This window comes from Biomphalaria glabrata, chromosome 14, assembly GCF_947242115.1.
Source record: "Biomphalaria glabrata chromosome 14, xgBioGlab47.1, whole genome shotgun sequence".
Classification (NCBI taxonomy): Eukaryota; Metazoa; Mollusca; class Gastropoda; family Planorbidae; genus Biomphalaria; species Biomphalaria glabrata.
In genome coordinates, this window is record NC_074724.1 from 18,625,699 (window position 1) to 18,644,188 (window position 18,490).

Genomic DNA, 18,490 nt, shown 5'->3' on the forward strand with positions numbered 1-18,490 from the left:
GGAACATCAAACTAAAGAAAATATAGAACATCAAACTAAAGAAAATATAGAACATCAAACTAAAGAAAATATAGAACATCAAACTAAAGAAAATTTAAGCACAATCTTATCTTATTTTATAATCTAATTTTATTTTATAATCTATTCATGCTTGTTAATTAATGACCTAAATTCTGCCAAGCCGTTGGCTTTCCTGGCTGACTCCTTGGATTAAAAACATCCTTCTAGTAAACACATGGTAAACAAAAGAAATTCTGGATGTTTAGCATATGATAACTATTCAAGATTAAGTTTTAAGCAATTAAAACATTTACGGGAGAAAAAATGTTTTAAAGCACCGAAGATGGCAGAATTTTTCACTGTTTCAGATTAATATTGGAAGCTTTGTTCTGGAGAAAAAGAGTTAATTTTTTAAATTATTCTTACAACCTTGGAACATAACATTTGGTAGTACATAGATAACTTTGATGTATGACTTGGCAATGATGTTAGGAATTTTCAGGTAGAGATAAAGGGAATGTTTCCTACATGATCTACTCTTAACACAACGTTTTAGGCTTATACAACTTACCAAGGATTTATTGATGTCCTTAAAAAAAAACAGCTTTGACTGATATATTTTGATGTTTAGAGGATGGTAGTGCAAATCTATGTTCTTCTATTGCCAGTAGCTTTAACCAATATATTTTGATGTGTAGAGGATGGTAATGCAAATCTATATTCTTTTATTGCCAGTAGCTTTAACCATTAAATACATTGTCAATTAGGTCACCTTTTTTTGCTATTTATAGTTGTATAACTTACACACAGGTTTTTTTTTTGTGACAGTACGCAGCGGTATGGTGTAGCGACACCTTTTTCAATGTGGGGAAAAAATTTTTACTTTTCTTGTATTTTAACATTTATTATTATTATATTAGTTGTAAAAAGTTAGGCTATTCATCGCTGAGTACCAGCACCTAATCACTGAGTACCGGCACCTATTTTTTTTTTTACAAATTTTTATTTAGTATATATATTTTTAAAATAATTGTACAATGACTTTTTTGTATGAGAATTGATAGTTCTAAATAATTACAGATCTTAAAAAAACTACTTATTTAAATATGCATTTCAGTTTGTAATTTGATGTCAACTTTTAAAAGTTAGCATCATTGACAAGCATCTCAATTGCTTTATAATTTTTTTTATATATTAGCATACTTATACATACCTATATACCTATTCATAGATTTTCCCACACTTAGGATGACAAGCTGTCTCCACTGACATTGGTTACCAGCAATGTCCTTAGTCTTTTTCCATAAAGTGTCCTAGGCTTTTAAGTCTTCCATGGAGATCTGACACCTTATTATGTGGGGTTAGCCCAGTTTACATTTCCCTTGTTTTGGCCTCCATGTTATTAGTCTTTGGGGAATATGTCCCTAAAATTGATTTCAAAGCTAAGTGGACAAGTGCTTGCTCAGCAATGAATTTCTTTGTTGTTAACTTAATTTTGGTATGTGACTCATTTCAACCAGTGCTGCCAAGCCACATTTTTTTGACACATTTTTCTTGCCTTTTTTAAAAACTAATTCTATTGAGAAAAACATTTCTTTGCAAAATCTTAGCTAAAACAAATTCCTTTGAAAATTGCAGTGTCATATTTAAAAGTATTCAAATTTTACCAATAAATCATTGACAAGCAGCTCATAAATGAAATTACCAATTATTAAATCTCAATTGCTTTATAATTTGTTACAATGACAAATTATTTTCAAAAATTAGTAATTAAATATCTTTCTGTCTTAAAAAAAACCTTGAAATGGTTCTGTTGCTCCTTTTCTGACCTCTATTTTTAATCTCAGCTTATAAACCTGTGCATTGGTGTCTTCACATTCTTGATTTCATTGGGGCTTGTGTTTTTAATAAGCCATGCTGACATGTTTTTGTTACCTGGAGCAGAACTGATGCCACAATCATGAGGTTTGTTTTGTAGAGGTACAGACTTGGCTTGCTTTGGTATTCTGTTTGTATTTATCCATGAATTTTTTTTTTTCTATGCCGTTGATTCAATTAGTCATTGTTCAGAAATAGAAGTTATTCAAATTATATTTCTTTTTAAATTTTAGACAAGAGTAAACCATTTTTATTAGACCTTCTAATTAATTACATTTCATTGATTTCAATATTACAATAATAACAGTTTTATCCGTATTATATTGATAATTTCACAAATAGCAATTTTAAGCATGTTAGTAATTGTCAACTTACTTGGTACGGTAGTTAAAGCATGCGATGTTGAGCATTTAACATCTTCTTGTTCTAATTAAATATTTTTCAGAGAACCTAATTATGAAAGCTAATTGAATGTACTTTTACATATCAAACAAACTGATATTGTACAGTAAACTTAACTTGCATTTTTCTCTAAACATATTGGAATTATGATCTTACTGGTAGTATTTAATTAGGCACTTTCCATTATATGAGTCATGTCTTTTTGTAATTTTTGTTGTTTAGTAAGAAAAAGGCCTTTAATCCTCACTATAAAATCTAATTTCATTTCTGGTTTAACAAATATTTAGTCTTAAAAAATGAAGTCCTTTAGGGGGCATGAACTCTATCATTTCTCAAAACTAAGGAAGTTTAGTTGTATTCTAATATAATCTTCAATATGTTAGTTTATAATATTTAAAAAAAAAAAAACAAGTGAATTAGCATAATCCCATGCAAGACTAGGAAGTATTTTGTGAGGCTCTTCAAAACATGCTTCAGATGGACAGTATTAATGTCAAAAAGAACCAACTGCAATTGGCTGGACATGTTGCCTTTATGTCTGATAGTTGACTTCCTAAACTAGTATTTGATGAGAATCTTGAGTTCTAGAGGTAAAAAAAAAAACAATTCATCCAATGCAAAATCAACACCTAATGATTGGGGAGAACTAACCCATGACCTGCTGTTATCTCAAGGTGACAGCAAAGAAAAAAGATTAACCAAAAAAAAGAAAGCTAGTGTTGACAAGACACTAATACCCACAACCTAACCATGCCCTGGATTTGATCAGCTTCGCAAAGAGTCATCTTTTCATGAGGACTGAGATTGTGCTCATCTTCTACCATAAAGAAGTTTTATAATTTTATTGCTTCCAAGGTATTGCTCGTATTATAGACTAGCTGAATCATCTAATGTTGCTATGTTTAAAGTAAACCTTTAGCATTAAATCTTTTCTTATAGTTTTACATTGTCGTGCAGGGGAGGAACCTATAATTTCTTTATCAAACAGACAATTTTATTTTATTCTAATATTAATGAAGTATATAAAGTGATATTTTTTATAAAGCCTATATCAACTCATCTGTCTGTGTGTCTTTCTGTCTGGCCAAAAGGTTATACATGTTATTTCTCCAACACCCAATCTTGGATCAGCTGAAATTTTGCACATTTATTTCTTTTACCTGACAATACAAGAATCAATAATAAAAAAAACAAGGTTACAAAGACAGTTTGTGTGGAAACACAAACTCAAAATTGTCCCCGAAATGGTCCACCTAGGCAGGAAAAAAGGCAGGTTTCAATATTTTCAGAAGAATATTTGTATTACATTCTATCAGAAGTGGTTCATCTAGGCAGGTAAAAAAAAAGGCAGGATTCAATATTTTCAGAAAGAATATCATAATGAAATTCTATCAAAGGCAAATGAAGAATGGAGAAAGAAGGTTGACAGATCCTGTGTGGTGCCCCAAAGGTCCAGCAGATATAATAAATAGAAAATAATAGATAAAGAATCTTTGTAAATAGAAGGAAAACCTATAATAGAAAATTTAAAGAAACTAAGGCAGAAAGAGTTTATAAAAAGTATATAAAAATTAAACACCCAACCCAAAAAGTAAGCAGACAGCTGCAGAGTGAATACATAAACAATGTAATATCTAAAAATAATCAAAAAAAAAAACAAAAACCTATTGTCATTCATTAAGTCTAAGAAAATGGAAACAACAGGCATAGCGCCATTAAAAGGAGAAGACAACTTAACACATAATGATAATGAAACTATAGCTAACATCCTAAATAAATACTTTGCATCAGCATTCTCAGTCCCAGGAGACATAGATATATTACTTGATTTGAATCAAGTAGACAACATAGGAGATATAGAAGTATAAGAAAAGGAATCCAAAAACTATTAGCCAACATCAAACCGAATAAAGCATCTGGACCTGATGGTATTCCAGCTAGATTACTCAAAGAACTAAGCAATGAGCTAGAACCAGTGTTCAAAATACTTTTTCAGGCATCTCTTAACCAGGGCAGAGTACCAAAGGACTGGAAAGAAGCTAATGTCACCCCTTTATTTAAAAAAGGAGAAAAATCTGACCCAGGAAACTACAGACCAGTATCACTTACCAGCATCACATGTAAAATCCTAGAACACATAATATGTAGCAACATCATAAACCACTTAGACAAACATAATGTCCTCACACCATACCAACATGGCTTTAGGAAATATAGATCATGTGAAACACAACTAATAGGACTAATTGATGATTTTTCAAAAGGTTTAGATAATAGTGATGCTATCTTACTAGATTTTTCTAAGGCTTTTGACAAAGTTTTCAAAAGGTTTAGAAGATAGAGAGTATGCCTTTCCACCCAGAAAAATGTCAGTTATTAAGAGTAACAAAAAAACTAAAACAAATTAATTCCACTTATCTTATTCATGGTAAACCAGTAACACAGACTAAAAATGCAAAATACCTAGTTGTTATAATAAATGAAAAACTGTCATGGAATCCCCATATTGATGAAACTATAAAAAAAATCAAACAAAGTATTAGGGTTTATTAGAAGAAATTTCTATAAATCAAAACAGAACATAAAACTAAAATGTTATTTAACATTGGTTAAGCCAGTAATAGAATATGAATCCTCTGTTTGGGACCCCTCAACTCAAGAAAACATTAAGAAACTGGAACAGACACAAAATAGAGCAGTGAAATTCATAACAAACGAATATTCACATTTGACTAACAGTAACACCTTTAGTAAAATCACAAAATTTAGAAAGCCTTCAGGATAGAAGACTTAAAAGTAAATTAGCAATTATACATAAAACACTGAACCATAATCTTCAAATACAAAAACAAAATTTAATAAAATACTCAGAAAGACACAAAGATAAAGGCACATTCCTCGTTCCATATGCTAGGACAAATTTGTACAAAAGCTCCTTCTTCCCTAGCGCTATTAGAGCATGGAATAAGTTGCCTGAGCTAGCCAGGAAAACCAGCAACTTGGCAGAATTTAGGACATTGGTTAATATGCATGACTAAATGCATGGCGCGTAGGACGAAATCATCTTCTTTTTTGAAGTAAAGTCTGTATCATATAAGATAAGAAGAAGATCAAGGGTCCCTGGTGAAAGGGAATGTGAAGTTAGATGTTAACCTAGCCTAACTGATGTCTTATAATGAATCTAATTGATCTAATTGTTTTGTAAAGGGTCAACCTCTTATTGAAAGCTTCAAAAAAAATTATTTCCGTATAAAAAAAAAAATTTTTTACTTTTGTGTTCCACTGTATTGTGTTCTCTCTCTGCTGTTCACGAGATACTATGAAAAACTACTTATTAATTGTTGTTTTAAATTATGTCCAACTTATTTGCATAGTAAATAGATTTTTTCTCATTTAAAAAAATTAACATTTTTTTGTGTGTAAATGTAGTATTTAGTATGACAGAACTTTCATAACTTAGCAATACAATTGTAAAAAAAAATATTTTTTGACCAAAAATCTAAAATCATTTGCATAAATGTGTTAACAAAATTTTAAATAGTCATCACCCTTACTAAAAAGCCTCCAGTGTTTGTTACTATTAATAGTGAATAGTTGTAAAAATGGTGTATTTTTATGAAAAAACTGCTTGCATAATTGATTTAAAAAATTAGATTTTTCGCTTTCAGAAAAGAAATAAGTAGCCGTTACATCAGAACTTTGAATGATCTAAAATATCATGATGTCCCATTTTTATTTACTCTTCTAGTTTCTGGGATCTAAACGGGACAGACAGGCCACACAAAACTAATAGTGTCTTTTTCCTTTTCGGGGACCGTTAAAAATTGACCAATTATTGATAATAAATTATTTTGTTTGGTATCTCAAAGAAATAGTACTTGAATGAATTGGTGGTTTAAGCTGAATTAGTCCCCTTTATATTAGGCTTAGTGAAAACAAACATGAAATAGAAACAATAGTTAAGTATACAATCTTCCATGTTCATGGACTTCGCTAGCAGATTGTTTACCACTTTGACTTGAGAAACCTGAAAAGGCCTAAGCCAACATTTAAAAAATATTCACCCAGATACCCCGTTCTTTCTCTCCTAGCCCTTTCCAAATGGTCCAGAACAGTGATAGGATCACATCATATTGAGAACGCTAAAAGATTAAAATTGTGCTAAACAAAAACAATTGGTTTAAAAAATTTCTAATCACAGTTATTGTTAGTTTAGATCTATTTAAAATTATTACAAACATGACTGATCCAAACTAATTGATGCACTTGATATAAGCTTTTTTTAAGTATATTTTTGTATTTTGCTTGTTATTATATTATAAACATAACAAGATTACAAAGAGAGTTTATGTTATCACACAAACTCAGAGGCGTCCCCCGTCGGAGTCGGATCCGCCTATTCGCAAGAAATATTCAAGACGTAATTTAATTTTGATGGTCAAAAGTAATTATGTTTCAAAGATTCATTTGCAGTTGTAAAAAATGTTTGTTTTTTCTGTTTTACATGTTTCGGATGTTCCTTCTAAGTTAAAAATAATTAACTTCTTGCTGGACGATGGAGGATGGCGGCGAGCAGGGTATGAACCCTGCCTGGTCGTGCATATTGCTCACTGGACTGTCATTAGGATATATCGATGGTCCCTGGTTCAAATTCTTGTACATTTTATAAATATATTTGACTTAGTGATACTGAAAATACACAAAAAATTATCGTTCTTTGTTAACATATTGTAACATTGCCATTGTTTTAGAATTGGTGTATTTTTATGAAAATTTCACTTGCATAATTAATTTTATAAACTAAACGGTTTGCTTTTAGAAAACCAAAAGTAGCAGTTGCACCTAAACTTTTCAAGCGGCATCGCATGGTGAAATAATATTTTTAATTTCTCTTCTAGTTTTCGAGATCTGAGTGTGACAGACGGACATTTTGCACAAACCTAACAGTGTCTTTTCTCCTTACGGGGGCCGCTAAAAAGAATAATTTTAAAATTATATATCTCTGAAATTTTTTTTTTTTTTTTACAAATTATGATTTTACAGTCGTAAAACTATTTATTACTAAATATTTATTTACTGTATAATAAATGGTAGATATTGTTACATCATGCTTATCTTCTCATGACACAGTATTTTTTAGGCCGGAACTGAGTTTTTCCTGGTCTGTGATTGGTGTTTTGCAGACCTCTTTTTAAACTGAAAATGCATCATTCAGCTTCAGTGTAGGCTACTAGTAATGGTAAATTATTTAGAAACAGATTTTATACAAAAATTGATGTGTTGGGATCAAACGCAATACAGGTTATTCCAGAAGACCTGAAACACAGCAAGTGGAAACAATATTAGCAGTACTTTCTCTGTCATGTATTTTACCTAAGATGTGTGTATATTTTAGGCTCTGAACCTATAGAAGCTAATGTATCTGGATACCAGGACGCAGTTGCAAAAATTAATGTAGGCCTATATATGTAAATGTAAACCCTCTTAATATTTTAAATTTTCTTTTAAAAATTAATAGTTACAATATTAAATTTGAAATTAAACAGTATTGAAATTTATTAGGTCTACAACTAGATCCTTTGCAATTTACTTGTCAGACCCACTTTACTTTTGTTAATTTTGTGATTTTATAAATCTGGTACACTTAAATTTGGCATGATTATCTTTAATAATTATTATTATAAATTTTTTTTTTTTTTTACAATTAGAGCCTATTCAAAACCTTTATTTTTTTAAAAGTAGACCACAAGTAAATTGCTAGTAGATAGGTTGACTTTTTTTTTGTTTAAAGCTTGATTCTTTACTCATTTATTGTTCTGTTTTTTAATGATTCATTGTGTTATAGTTTAAACCAAATTTTTAGACTAGAGAGCTTTTAAAAAATTATAGATATATGCTTTGTAGGTCTTGATCCAGATCTAGACTAGTAGAGTTGGAATTCGAAAAAATATCTTCTGAAAGTTCTACATTAAATACAAACTAAAAAGATAAAACTTGTTTTTTTTTTATAAGAGTCAATTATAGATTTAAATGTGCTAGATCTATGTTCTCCTTCAGTTGCTAATCGACTATTGATCATCTCTTACATAGAAATTTACAGTATATAGGTCGGGTTCGTAGCCACCTTGAAAACCTGGAAAACACCTTGAATTTCATATCAAATTCAAGGCCTTGAAAAAGCCTTGAATTTCGTAAAAAACGATGAAAAAGCCTTGAATTTTAAAACTGGACCTTGAGTTCTTTCCCTCCAGATACCTGGTGTTTATTTTCGTTTTTTTTCCCGGTTACATTGAGCTGACCAGTGACGACGCGTCTACACCGCCTTTCACCCACTTGTGAAGCGCGACCTCGTGATTGAAAAAGACCTTGGCTCAAGCAAGCATTTCACTTAGCACTATTTTCCTTTCACTGTTACGACTGAAGACGCGCTAGATCTAGTCTGTAGTGACTATTGTCTATAACTAGAGCAATTAGCAGCCTAATGTGAAGGCTACACCCCTCCGGGCCCTCCCTCGCGGAAAATCTTCTTCTTGTAACAGTAAGAGTGACTTCGCGTGGAAAGTCCGTAAATCATCTTATCTTTGTGTCTTTCTGAGTATTTTATTAGATTTTGTATTTGGAGATTATGATTCAGTGTTTAAGTATAATTGCTACCGGTACTTTACTTTTGAGTTTTCTCACGATCCATACTTCTCATCTAGCTAGAAATAGTATCTAGATTTAGATCTAAGTTAGATCTAGTGAAGATAATTCGCGCTTAACCTGAAAACTCCGTGAATTTTAGTTAATTTAAAGATCTAGATACAGGTACATCTAATGTCTAGATTGCTCTAGAAATACGCTAGATTCTAGATTTACGCTAAATCACTAGAATCTAGTGAAGATAATTCTCTCACAGTCGTTAAATGTCCGCGAAGTTTATTGACATTGAGTTAGAACCTATAGAGTCTAGATCTACGATAGATTCAGTGAAGATAATTCGCACACAGCCGTGAAAAGTCCGCCAATTTAGTGACTTCATTAGATCTAGACTGTAGAAGCAGTGACAGCCGTGAAAAGTCCGCGAATTTAGTGACTTAGATCTAGACTCTAGATTTACGGTAGATTCAGTGAAAATAATTCGCACACAGCCGTGAAATGTCCGCGAATTTTAGGGACTAGATTTACGGTGATTCAGTGAAGATAATTCGAAAAAAGTCCGCGAATTTAGTGACTTAGACTTAGATCTAGACTTAATTTACGCTAATCCAATAGAATATAGAGTGAAGATAATTCTCTCACAGCCGTGAAAAGTCCGCGAATTTAGTGACTTAGATCTAGACTCAAGATTTACGGTAGATTCAGTGAAAATAATTCGCACACAGCTGTGAAAAGTCCGCGAACTTTAGGGACTAGATTTACGGTGATTCAGTGAAGATAATTCGAAAAAAGTCCTCGAATTTAGTGACTTAGACTTAGATCTAGACTTAATTTATGCTAATCCAATAGAATATAGAGTGAAGATAATTCTCTCACAGCCGTGAAAAGTCCGCGAATTTAGTGACTTAAATTAGAGTCTAGAGTCTAGATCTACTGTAGATTTAACGAAAATATTTCGCACACAGCTGTAGAAAAGCCCGTAGAGTTATTTTGGTTGTAATTTACTTAAAACTGATGGAAAGCAAGTCAACTGCTATAGTAAGAATGAAATATTATTTTTACAAATCTACGTCAATTTAAGAACATTTCCAACTTCAGATAGCGACAGTTTTAGGTGAATTACATCTCATATTTTTAAAAAGTTACTCTTTTGTAGTGCAAGCTTGTGTGTGTTTTCTAATGTATTAAAAAAAGTTGCATTTAAATGCTTAGGAAACACTAGAGATGATTTTTTTTTTTTTTTTGAGGTATGATTTCAACTTATCAGCATACATTTTAATGAGGGTTTTTAAATTTAATTTTTATATATATATATATATTATTCTTTTTACATATTTATGTCATATGTATGTAAATATATATACATATATATTGCTTGCTATGGTGCGATGCATACCTTGAAAATCTAAAACTCTACCTTGAAAACCTGGAAAATACCTGGAAAATCATTCATGAAATTGGCTATGAACCCTGATAGGTTTGTGAGCAGCGTCTTTCTAAATATATTCTCCTTATTTACTTTCCGAACTTCAATTAGGAAATAAGCATCAAAGTGCTTTTTTTGTGATGGTACACACCGGTACGGATTACCGGCACCTTTTTCAATGTGGGGAAAAATTATATTACTTTTCTTGTATTTTAAGGTTTATTATTCATTTATTATTAGTTAAAAGTTAGGCAATCCATCACTCAGTACCAGCACCTATTTCTTTTAAAAAAAAAGCACTGCACATTTATCTATATTTTATACTTCAGCAACATAGCTCATTGAAAATGTTGGACTTGGTTTATGTGATTTTTAAGAATAAATTTCTTACAGCAAAAAATTATTTAGAAGTCAGTCACAGAGATTCTCTGCTTTGAGGGTGAAGCAAAAAGCCATAAATATAAGTGTGCATGATTTATTGCAAGCATGCATGTGTTGTTGTAATTAGTATTTAAAAAATTACTAACAATGTGAACATGTATGTACTTATCAATCTAATACAGAATTTGAAATATACAAATAAAATTATTCATTTGTAGATGAAAACTTTCTCCTGTAGACATAAAAAATGCACTCCTTAGAGCACTGATGTCTGTGACCCACAGTTCATGAGAATGTTACATTTGTAAAATAATTACTCTTTACAAGCTCCCTGACAGTTGTCAGTTACCCATTAAAACTGATTGGAATTATGAAAAGTAAAGAAATTAAAATTTCTTCTGTAGTTTTATCAGAAATCCTAAAGCCTTGAAGCCATTGAGCTTTACAATTCTTTCCAATTCTAAACAGTTTTCCCCTCACATACTTGTCTTTTAATTGTACTAAATATTGCTTGCCAATTTCATTCAAACAATTTGTTCTGATTAATGTTGGAAGTGTTATATTTTTAAATTGTCGTTGTTTCCTAATGTACAGGTTTGATTATGGTCTGATTTTATTTAACAAAATCCTAAATTTAAAACCCAATAGCTCATTGTTTTATGTTTCTATATAGAAAAATAGAATTAATAAAATAAAATGTGATGAATTTCTGTCTCCCATCATGCTTAATTCAATGAAAAACATGATGTATTTAAATGTTTATTTTATTTTTTTTGTAAACATTGTTCACATTGTGCTGCAACTGCCAGACCATTATTTTACAGCCATTCATTAACAACTTTGTCTTTATTTATTACAGGCATCCATTCTGGCTGTTGGAATATTGATGTTAATTCTGTCTTTAGTCATCGTATATATCTGCCAGAAGAACAGTTCCGCAATTTTCAGTGTTCACTCTGTGAGAACCAGTAGAAGTTACAGTCCAATGACCTAAACTTTTCTCAGGAATATAAATTAACACAAGTGCACATGTTTGTTTTAATGAAGAAAGACATGTTAATTTAGATACGATAAACAAGTTTACTCAATTTGACCTTTCGAGTTCACCTAAAATGTAATTAACATCTCTTGTATTTAAATACAATATTTAGTTTTGATTTTTAATATGCTTTAGTTATGACTTTTTGTTTATTTTTTTTATATATATAGATTCACTTTGTATTGATCTAAAAAAGAATTTGTTTTTAAGTTAAGTATCCATTTTTTATTAATCAAATATAATTTCTAGCCTACAACTATTAAAGAATTATTTTGTTAGTATTAATAGCTATGTACCACTTTGTTTTTTCCTTTGGCAACTGTCCATTAAATATTTAAAAAAATAACTTTCATTTCACTTGACATGATTCTGTGACCTACACGTTTGACATTTGATGTAGACAATAGCAGTTACCTATTTAAGTTATTTTTTTCCTTGTCTGCTCCTTTCCTTGGCTGTAGCTTCTATTTTATAACTAAAGTTTCTCTTGTATAATTTTTTTAACCTTGCGCAATTTATTCTATTATTTGATCCATCAATTTTCTTTTGAAATGCTTTTACTGTATAACCAGTTTTTGTGACATCACCATACTATGTTGAAAATTTTCAAAATAATAATGTCTTCTCTCTCTCTCTTTGTGTGTGTGTATATATATATATATATATATATATATATATATATATATATATATATATATATATATATATATATATGTATAATTGATTTAGAAAATGTCAAATTTTATGTGGTAGTCAAGCCATTTTCAAAAGTTTAAAACAATTCCTCTGTTACATTATGTTTCTGGTCCATTGTTTTCACATCTTTTTCTTATGTGGCAAATGTTTTTTCATCTAGATGAAGTCTTCAACTCTTATGTACAGCTTGCCAAAGAATTTTATATCATTGATTTTTAGATGGTCATTTTTGCAAACAAAAATGATTTTCACATCTGTACATGTATTTAACTAATGTTTTCTTCTACAATTCAAACATGACATATGACTATTCATTTTTCATACTTGAAGTGATAACTCTCTCTGTGGCACTCTCCTGTGCCAAGTTTTGTTGCATCTTCTACAGGACTGTAAGTCAAGTTATTTGTGTAAATGACTAATCATGATGCAAATGTCACCAAGTGAATAGTGTTGACTATTCATTTGGTAGAATTATTAACAGGGAAAAAGGATTTAAAAACATTTACCTGTTCTTTGAGCAAAACCAGACAATTGTCAAATTGAGACATAGGAAATATCAATTTTAATAGATCAATAACATTCCTAAAGCACAAAAATACTGAGGTTTCTTGTTTAAACTGTCAGGATGAGGTCATCATTTACCAATTACAATGTAAAAAATCATAACAGGAGGATATCATCATTTAACATTTTCAACTAGTGTATCTGGAAGGAAGTTCTATAATTATTTTAGTGAAAGTTAGTTTTGTATCATAGGCACAAATGTATCGAAAGCAACAGAAACAATGAATAGGCAAGCAGTGATAAAATAAAACTAATAAAAAAGGATTTGTTTGCCAAACAAATGTACTGTCGGCATTAAAACAACTCAATATGCAAACTACAATAGTTCAAGGATGCACTTTTTTTTTTCAATTGTGTTTATGCATAGTAAAGTATTATCTTTCACTTGAAATGAGAAGTTTGCTCTTTTATCCAAATCAATAGCTGAAAAGAATTTCATTCATTATGTATCTTCCAATGTACAGCTGTAGAGTTGTTGTTTTTTTTTTTATACTATTGTTTGGTCTCCATGTCTTTCTCCATTTTGTATGTTGTAGTATTTATATTTTGAACTTAAAATATTTAATAGTAGCTTTTAGACAAGGATAATGAAAGAACATAAGTAAATATGCTTGACAAGTTCTACATACTAAATATTTGCCAGAAACTATAAATTTTTCATACATATTCAATGCAATAGATCTACTTAGATTTCATGAATGGATTCAACATTTTATTGTACAAAAATATTTTCTGAGTTAAATATCATCAAAATTAAAAATAAAAAAAGGAAAGCTAATGAAGAAATTTTACCAGTCCATAGTTTATGTCAAGTTGATGTGAAGTCAATGGGATATAGGTCTGGCCTTGCATTTTTCTTTTTAGTTTATTCAACTCAAAAAGGACACCTGGTCTGGGCAAAATGAAAAGGTTATTACATCAGATGAACTGTTGGCTACACAAATCTATAAATGGTCCTTAACATCTTAATATATTTTTTACCTTTTTTACTTTCCACTGAGAAGGTTTACAAAAAAAAGTTAATGGTGAAAGTAACTTGTCTGAGTAGTGTATATGTGAGTTGATGTTTTATTTATTTTGATTGCAATTAAATGGTCCTAATGTAATAATGGATTGAAGTTTTCTATGTGATCATTGCCTATAAAATGTGTTACTTTCTTTTGATAAGAAGATGCACCAGAGAAAGATGAAACTATGGAACATGCACTTTCTGCAGCATTCTTTTAAATTAGGGAATACCGGTCAATGTATCAACCATGTGTTTTTTTTTCTAGACTATTCAATACAATCAATTAGCCTTACCTCTCTTTTGTATTAGTTTTTCAGATAGACCTGAATTTTTCTTAAGTACAAAAAATTTGCAGCACCCCCAACATATATAAACTAGCATTTTCATAGGCTGTGCTGAGTGATTTGTTCCCACCTTTGAAAGTGTTTCTTTTGGAAGAAACCTCCCCTCTATTTTGTCTGGACTTCCTTTGAAAAGGCTCGACCCCCCCCCCCCTCCCAACCTCAACATTCTTATAGCCCATGAAGTCTACTACCTTTTAGGTTCACTTGGAACAGCCATTTGTATGTTGCCCTCACACACACACAGTGAATCATCTTTCTTTCCCCTCCCTGCAACTTCTCCCCCCCCCCCTGAAATGTGCATACAATTTCTGACTTTGATATCAAAATATTTGATAGGCTGTATGGTGCTCTTTATAAAAAGAATTTAAATATTTTGTATGATTAAAGTCCGCTTTTAAAAAGTGTATTGGTATGAAATGGAATAAAAATCATTTTGGAGAAAACTGCTGCCATTTCTATCTTGAAATTTGCTTAGTGTTCTAAGCTCCAGCTCAGGTGGGACAATTAGTGATAAGTGGTGAATCAATCAGTCAGATATGTCTTTTTAAATTATATAATTATAGATGATCTAGATCTAATCCTTATAAAATACACAGGCTTGCATGTTAGAGCTTGAAGAGTTGGACAAATTCAGATACCTTGGCAGCATCATAACAAACTATGGGGATGCCTACCACAACGTTGTGTGTCGAATAGGAAAGGCAGGACAAGACAAGCCATTGGACTTGCAGAGTTGCCTACAAGTAGGCCAACGCATCTTGCGTATTTTGTATGCAAATGGACACGAAAACACGCATTTCCCCCTCTAAAAAAAAACAAAACCTCCAGCGGGGTTTGAAGCTAAAAAAAATACCTCTTCAATATAAAAAAAAAAGAGCAAATTACTCTCAAAATTCTATGAGCGTAGCCAAGCCAAGGGAGGGGGGTGAGTTTAAACCCCCTCCTCCAGAGGTCTTTTTTAAAGTGTAAAACCCCTCCTGATGGTTTTGAGTTTAAATACCCCCCATACAGAGAGTTTAGAGGTTGAAAACCTCTCTCTTCAATTTTATTCTAAAGCAAACTACTATTATTCTATGAGCATAGCTAAGGGGGTTTTGAATTTTAAAAAAAAATCCAGACTTTTTACTTTAACCCCAATACCGGAAATAGTGCTTGGCGGCGGGGCTCCGCCCCGCGCTAGGACATCTCGCAGCGCTCCCCCAGACCCCTTTGCTGGCAATGGCGGAGAGTCTACAAAGTTTTCCACTAACTCCAGGAAGAACCTAGTCTATAGTATAATAAACGTCTTCCGAAAGAATGAAGGGTCAGAATTTAATAAAGATTGACACACGCAGGCACACACACATATTTTGGGGGGGGAGAGTAATAAAAATCCTGGCTACGCCCATGTTTATAACTAAAATGAAGTTCGTATTAATATTCTTTTTTAAAAAACAATATTTGAATCAGTATGCTATTCAATGAGTTAGTTAATAAATGCAAAATATATATTATAATGATCCATTGACACTTTTACCATTGTGACCTATAGATGCAAATTTTTTGTACCATTTCACGAATCTATGAATGAAGCTTGAGTTATTAATGAAGAAGTCTATGAACTTTTTTAAAAAGTTACTTTCCCTGAAGTGTTTTATTGAAAAGTGGTGTAATTTTGTAAAAAATCTGTTGGCATAAATAATTTAAAAAATTAGATGGTTCACTTTCGGAAAAGAAAAATTATCGTTGCATCAGAACTTTGAATGATCTAAAATATCATGATGTTCGATTTTCATTTTCTCTTCTAGTTTCTGAGATCTAAACCGGACGGACGGACAGACAGGCCACACAAAACTAATAACGTCTTTTCCCCTTTCGTATGTGACTTCGTTTTATCGTCAAAGTAGAACCTTCCTACGTTAGCAGCGAGATCGATTCAAAGGGTTCTTTCAAGAAAACATTGTATTGTCTCTTCAACATGATTCTAGAGTCTATCCCGTTTTTACTGCAGTACAAACCAATTTTTCCCAACCAATGTACCATCCTACTATTTTTACGTGAACGTGAACAAAACAGACCCATTACAAGACGCCTTCTAAAGTCGAGGATGATCTTAGGACAACAAGCCCATTAGAAACTCGCATAAACTACTGCAGCTTTCCTCATGGTTCTCTCATAAGGGCGCGACGTCCTAACCAATGGCGAGGGGGTGAAGCAATTCAATTAATTTTACACGGGTAAAATTGAAAAGTTGCCTGTTCATTGTAGTTATCTATCAAATTGTTCATATTAACCCAGTGAAATGACATCAATGTTTAAAAAGTTACAATATTGTAAAATAAAGACTTGGTATCTTATACTAATAAGAATCTTTTAAATTGTATAGCCTGCCGATTTTGTGTGACTCGCCTGCAAAAATATCGATAAAAAAACTTTTTGAAGAAGAAATTTCAAAACGTCTCTGCTGACGTGATTCTTTTTGGATGTTCAGAATGGTTCAAACTCTCTCAAGTGTTTGACATCGTTATGTTCACGACTTTTTGTGACAAAACTAAAAGTTGGCGGCAAGGCTTCTTACTGAACATGAAGATGATTTGAACACATACGTGCGCTGTATGTAGCTCGGACATCCCTCGCATAATAGTATTGGCCAATGCTGCCTCCTTCTTTATTGGACTTAAACTGAGCAACTTTTTAAAAACTAGTATAAATAGTGCGCTCAGATTCCAAGAAAATACTTTTTTATCGGAACGTCCCACACCGTTATAATTTAACACTGACATGGGCACTTCTCACAACGGGAAGAAAAATATGTTGAAGACGACACAAGCTGAGAACGAAGGAAAACGCTTGGAGGAGCTAACGGCTCTTCAACAGACCACATTGCTGGATGGATAGGGTTACTACTATCTCCAGAAAGAACTTTTTTGGGTATACAAAACCATTTAAAATTATCTTCATAAAACTATTTTTGAAAAAAAAAAAAAAAAACGTAACATTTAGCGGGCGAAGGCACCAATGGTCAAAGTTTGAGAAACATTTGCCTCGAATGTCTCTCACACTTCGGATACAGTCTGTTCACATCTTCTTAATTGAAATTGAATTTTATTTTACCTGCAAACTTCTAACTAGTAGAAATTGTACAATCTAGACTAAAGGAGAATGAGTTTCTAAAGTTCAGAAATGGTGAAAAATGCTTGGGGCGGGGCTTCGGCCCGAAATCGCTGGAGGATCTTAAAGTGATCCCCGAGGTTTAGTCAAAGTTTTAATAACACAGCGTAATGTTATACCCTTTCCCGTCTATAAGTCTAACAAAGAAAACATGTTTAGGTGATGTTAATAACTATACATTGTAAAATATACAAAACTATTTTTAAAATATCATAAACAATGGAATTTTAAAATAGAATCGCCACTTATTTTATATTTGTGCAAAAAAAAAGTATGTAACCAGCAAGAAAAAGAATAAACGATAGTTTCTATAGTGAAAAGTTTGGATAAGCTGATTGCGGGGTAGGGGGTGACACATTGAGCTACCGCACCGCGTGACACCGACCCTAGTGACGCCACTGGGTCTAAGGATAATAACAAGAGTAATAAAAACAACACATATATAAGAGCTATGGAGGAAACCGCTGCCTTGGTCTCTCTGGCACTAAAAACTGTCTCAAAAGGACTTGTTTCATACAGGTATCTCTAAACCTAAAAAAGAAATACCAACTTGAAAAAAATAACTCTGGATTCCACGAAACAACACAATGAATCTCCACCCTGGGATCAAAGCTCTCTCCCTTAAATTCTGTGAGCTTGCGCTCCCAGAGCTAGTTTTATATGCAATTTTAGCTATTTTTTAAATGTATTTGTATAGGTTTTTTTTATATATTTTATTTTTATAGGTTAGTGTCAGATTTTATAATTGTACTTCCGCATATTTATATAGGTTAGTGCGGGATAGTATAAAAGTAATGTACTACATGCTGTCTAAAAACAGTTGAGTGTACATTTGACCAGTGGTCAGTACCATATCTGTCTGTGTGACAGCTGAAGATCTTTGTGGTCTGTCGTCTAATTATTTTATTATTCTGTACCTGGGACGGCCTGTAAGTTTGCTATTGCTGCTGCTTTTAGCTGCT

General features: G+C 31.9%; 1 protein-coding gene across 3 annotated transcripts in view; it reads left to right on the forward strand.

Moving 5' to 3' along the window:
• The window catches only part of LOC106060277 (nicastrin-like), a 56,863-nt gene extending 42,537 nt beyond the window's left edge, over positions 1-14,326 (forward strand). The window contains exons 15-16 of one of the 3 annotated variants that reach the window (XM_056009906.1): positions 1,848-1,965; positions 11,586-11,724. In XM_056009906.1, coding sequence (XP_055865881.1) covers positions 1,848-1,964 — 117 coding nt within the window. In that variant the 3' untranslated portion in view covers position 1,965; positions 11,586-11,724. Of the gene's footprint in view, positions 1-1,847; positions 1,981-11,585 lie in introns of all 3 variants that reach the window. The other 2 variants (XM_056009907.1, XM_056009905.1) reach the window with 2 other exon arrangements.
• The last annotated feature ends 4,164 nt before the right edge of the window (positions 14,327-18,490 follow it).